This window comes from Alligator sinensis, unplaced genomic scaffold (assembly GCF_000455745.1).
Source record: "Alligator sinensis unplaced genomic scaffold, ASM45574v1 scaffold673_1, whole genome shotgun sequence".
Classification (NCBI taxonomy): Eukaryota; Metazoa; Chordata; order Crocodylia; family Alligatoridae; genus Alligator; species Alligator sinensis.
Genome location: NW_005842829.1, coordinates 557150 through 561781, shown reverse-complemented (window position 1 = coordinate 561781; position 4632 = coordinate 557150). Strand labels below are relative to the sequence as shown.

At 48.3% G+C, this 4632-nt stretch overlaps 1 protein-coding gene across 1 annotated transcript in view; it reads right to left on the bottom strand.

Annotated features, from left to right (window-relative positions):
• Nucleotides 1–4632, bottom strand: part of LOC102373761 (unconventional myosin-X-like) — a 178577-nt gene that overhangs the window by 100974 nt on the left and 72971 nt on the right. The window contains exons 15-17 of the mRNA XM_025191530.1: nucleotides 2474–2540; nucleotides 1380–1472; nucleotides 1038–1106 (exon numbers count right to left, since the gene is read on the bottom strand). Of these exons, the coding sequence (XP_025047315.1) occupies nucleotides 1038–1106; nucleotides 1380–1472; nucleotides 2474–2540 (229 nt within the window). The remainder of the gene's footprint in view (nucleotides 1–1037; nucleotides 1107–1379; nucleotides 1473–2473; nucleotides 2541–4632) is intronic.

Genomic DNA, 4632 nt, shown 5'->3' with positions numbered 1-4632 from the left:
AGTGTAAGGTGCTCCATCTGGGGGCAAACAACCCTCAACATACATACAGGCTTGGTGGTGACAGCTTGACTTGCACCACGGCCGAAAGGGACCTGGGGTAATGATTGACCATCACGTGAATATGAGCCATCAGTGCGAGGCAGTGGCCAGCAGGGCAAACAACACACTGGCATGCATCAGCCAATGCATCCCATGTAAAACTAAGGAAATGATACTCCTGCTGTACTCAGCACTGGTGAGACTGCAGCTGGAGGACTGCATCCAGTTCTGGGCACCGCACTTCAATAAGGATGTAGAAAAATTTGAGAGGGTCCAGAGAAGAGCCACCTGCATGATCAGGGACCTGCAAGGCAGCCATACGAGGAGAGGCTGAGGGACCTGGGCCTCTTTAGCCTAAAGAAGAGAAGGTTGAGAGGGGACTTGATAGCGATTTACCGCTATATCAGAAGAGTGCATCAGGAGCTCAGTGAACAACTGTTCACTAGGGCACCCCTGGGGAAGATCAGGACCAATGGATACAAACTCCTGGAAGGCCACTTCAGGTTTAATACCAGGAAAAACTCATTCACAGTCAGGGTGTTCAGACTGTGGAATAAACTCCCTGCAGAGGTGGTGCAGTCACCTACCCTGGAGGTTTTCATGAGGAGACTAGACAGTCACCACGCTGGGGTCACTTAACCCCAATTGTCTTCCTGCCTAGAGTGGGGGGCTGGACCTGATGATCTGCAAGGTCCCTTTCAGCCCCTTGCAATCTATAAATCTACGAATGAAGGAACAGTGTAAAGGAAGGGGCACACAAAGGCCATAGGCAGAGGGATCACGACTCTAAACAAACAACTGCCTGTATCACACAGCAGCCACTGAGGCCTCAGCCCAGCTGCACACTCATTCCACCAGGCCATGCCCAAATCTGGAGGTGCCAGGCCCAGCAGTTTGCTTAGCTCAGGATTCAGAGGTACCCGACAGTGACGTAGACAGTTCTACCTACCCACTCCTCCCTCCTGGAGAGTGCTCATGGATACACCACGCACACCTACCTCTCCAGCATAGTGTTTTATTCCAAATTGGTGATCCGTCACCCGAGGCTTCATGTAATAATGGTTACTCTGAAAAGAAGGAAAAGGCTTCTGATAACCTGCAGTCACAATGAACAGAACAGCTTTGCCTGGGCTGCTGTGGAAGTTGTTTGACCCCAAATCGGGGATGGATGGGGAACCCGTATACCCCACAGCTCTCAGATTTTAATGACAGAAGCACAGACATAGAATCACTTGTAATTTACAGATTGTGATTGTACTGTCAATACAGAAGAGCGGGAAGCAGGCACAGACAGAAACACATGACAGAGTAGTGTGCCCAGCAGAGGCTTACTGACTTACTGTGTGCTGGCTGTGAAGTTTTTCCAGGAGGGTGCTGTCTGTGCCCTTGGGGAATCGACTCTCCTCATTCACCAAAGCCAACAGTCCCAATTTCTACAGCCAAACAAGAGACAGGTTTTTAAGCCAGCAAACTTAGCAGAGAAGTAGGACTCAGAACAGGGAAATCAAGGCTTGGAACTTCTTGAGCATCTATTGATAACATTTTAGAGAAGCAGGACACTGGCTGCTGTGGTTCCCCTGCTTTACCTGTGGCAGGTTAGGGTGACAGGTCTATGTTGTGGCAGGGTCTAGGGTGAGGGTAGTCTTATGTAGAGTTTAGATGATGGTTTGTCTAGGATGGTCTGGATAGGGATGATCCTGCCTCAGGCAGAGGGGGACCTCTGGAGGTCTCTTCCAGCCCCACTTCCCTATGACTCTATGGTTGTGGTGTTGAGTGATGATTTGCGAACCCCACCTTAGATAGCTCTATCCAGGAGAACACAACATCAGCAGAGTCTCCCTATGCCTGAGAAAGGGTGTTTGCGCCCAAAAGCTTGCAAAGAACTTTTTTTCCATCTATTTAGTTGGTCTAATAAAAGATATCACATCTACACAAAGACCCTTGTCTGCCTATGTCCTTAGACCAACACGGCTGCAAAAAACAATCAAGCTGGAAAGGAACTTGCAGCCAATGCAGACTCAGCAGATAGGATCTGTGCAGATGAAACCCCTCTGTACAGTCCAAATCTAGAAAGTAAAGGTTTACCAGGCCCTAAGGGGACTACAGTCTTATCTAAGTCTAACCGAAATTATGAACATAGGATTTGCGTTTTTAACCAGGAGCTCTCTGGGACACGGCAGGTGGCAGGGGAGGTGGACATATTTTTGGACAGGGACATATTTTTGACCTGTCCATGCTACGCTCACAGAAAACCAGAAGCCACTGAGAGCCTGCCCCCGAGCAGACCTTAGGAACCAAATCAGCAACCTGGGCCAGACACTGACAAATGCAAGAAGAAATGTCTCTGTGGAAGAAGGAGAAAAGCTGCATTCGCTAGTCCAGGTCTCAGTTATCAGGACTTCTGGGACCTGAAACATTCAAGAGAACTACCCACCTTCTCAATGAGATCCAAGCACTCTGCATTATCCATCCAGTCAATGGCTTCCCAGCTAATCCCCTCCCTGCCAAACAAGAAGAAAAAACAACAACTGAAAGGAGGAAGATCCCACTGTCAAGGTTGGGGTACAGGAGAAAGAGGCAGTAGCAGGCAGCACCCCCAAGGCACCCCAGGGCATTTGAGCATAAGTGACACCACTTCCACATTCCTGGGAGAAGAGCAGAATGTACGAGGGCTTGCTAGCAGAGAGGACACTGCTTCCCTCTGACCATCTCAGGGCTTCCTACAGCACCTCTCGCTGCAGCTTCTGTGCTCCTTTCATGCCAAGCAGAAACTGACCACAGCAAAGTCTCTGGTGGATGTCATGGCGTGCCACCCTTGCCAGGTAAGAGAAAGCTTTCCCTTGACCTCACAGGAAAGATGAGCTACAACTGAAAAGGCAGAGTTAAATCATCAGTCCAGGACACAGGCTTGAGTTCTAGTTCCCTCCCATCCAGGCAAAAAGCAGGTGCAAAGCATCACTGCTCCACTGGCAAACTGCAGCTTGGGCACTGCCCCTGGACAGGAGCCAGTTATTTAGGAAGTCTTTCTTCATGTCACATACAAACTTTACCCAGCTGCACAGTGGAGCTGAAGGAAGTCCTCATCTTGATAGGAGCAGTCTGATGGGACCAGCAATGCTGTTCCATTATTGGTGAAATTGTTCCACGAAGTTTTGGGAACAGTGTCGAGACAGAAATTCTCACTGGTGCCTGTCTACTTATGTTCCTCTGCAAAAGACATGGGAACGTAGGGGAGAAAAGAACTCGGAGAGGGAAATAGGCCGCTAGTTCCTCAAAGGTCAACAGAAAGAATTCGGTACGCCCCTGAAGCCAATGGCTGGGGCTCCGACAAAGATTCTTTTAGTAAGTATGAACGTTTTGAAGACAAGATAGCTGTTGCTACAAGCTGTTTGACCTAGATGTTAGATTCCCAGGTTCAAAGCCATCTCCCATATGACTCTGGACAACAGTCAGAAGCAATAAATATAGAAAATTCCCAAGAATCCACAGGACTGCCTACCACAAAGAAAGGAGAAAAGGGAATTGTATTCACTAGATAAGAAAAGAGTTCATTCAATTAGCTCATGATTTTTCAAATCTTTGCATTAAGCAACAATAGCCCCAGCAGTGGCCAGGCACTTTTAAAAGGACGCCACTTGGGGTCCTGGAATTTCTTCTCAGAATGCCTTCAACTCCTGACCTAAAGAACATGTTGAATGCGCTGGACCAGGTCAAACCACTGATCACTAACACCATACACTGCCCCTATTACCACACTACACTTGGCCTGCTGAGCAGTGCAATACAAAGGGAGCTACTTCCTGGCCCCATGGGAGCTCTACCAACACCCTGCAGCTTGAGATATGATCACACTATCCTAATATACTGGCATGATTAATGACATTTCTGGTTATCTGGTCATTTCTACAATTCAGTCCCAGAAACTGCTCCCACCATCTGATATTTAGGAAGAAATCCCTCTTTGTAGAGATGAGAGTTTTCTTAAGATGAGTTTCCTGCAGTGAAGGAATTGTCCTTGGGATGGATGTATAAATAGCCTTGTATTTTGGCAATCTTCAGAACTTCATGAATTGTCTATTCAGCTGCCTACGATTCAGCCTCAGTAAAATCCCACTCAATTGCCTCATTCAGGAAAATAAATGCCTGCCTCCCTCCCTCTCTTGGAGCTATAGCAGAAGTATTTCCCCAGCAGCCCTCCCTGCAGCTCAAGGCTGGACATGCTCAGGCACAGCAGTGAGAGACAGCAATACAAACCCCTGAAGGCAGACACTGGCGCGGAGTGCCCAGCGCTCCTAACTGTAAACAGGCAATAACCTGGCCTAGCTCTTGCTGCCAGACCTTTCAGACTCAGTGACAAAAGCTTAACCACTTCCACAGAGGAGGAGTCTCCAGAGAAGGGAAAGTCAGAAACTGAGACTGACTAGAGAACTTCGTCTTCTCAGGTCAAGGCCTCATCAAAGCTACGACTGCAGCAGAGTCTAGTGATCCCACTGCAACACCACTGCAGCCTGTTATGTGGATAAAAGCTCAACCCTGGTCTTCATAGAATCATAGAAGTCGGGTCGGAAGGGACCTTGTAGATCTTCAAGTCCG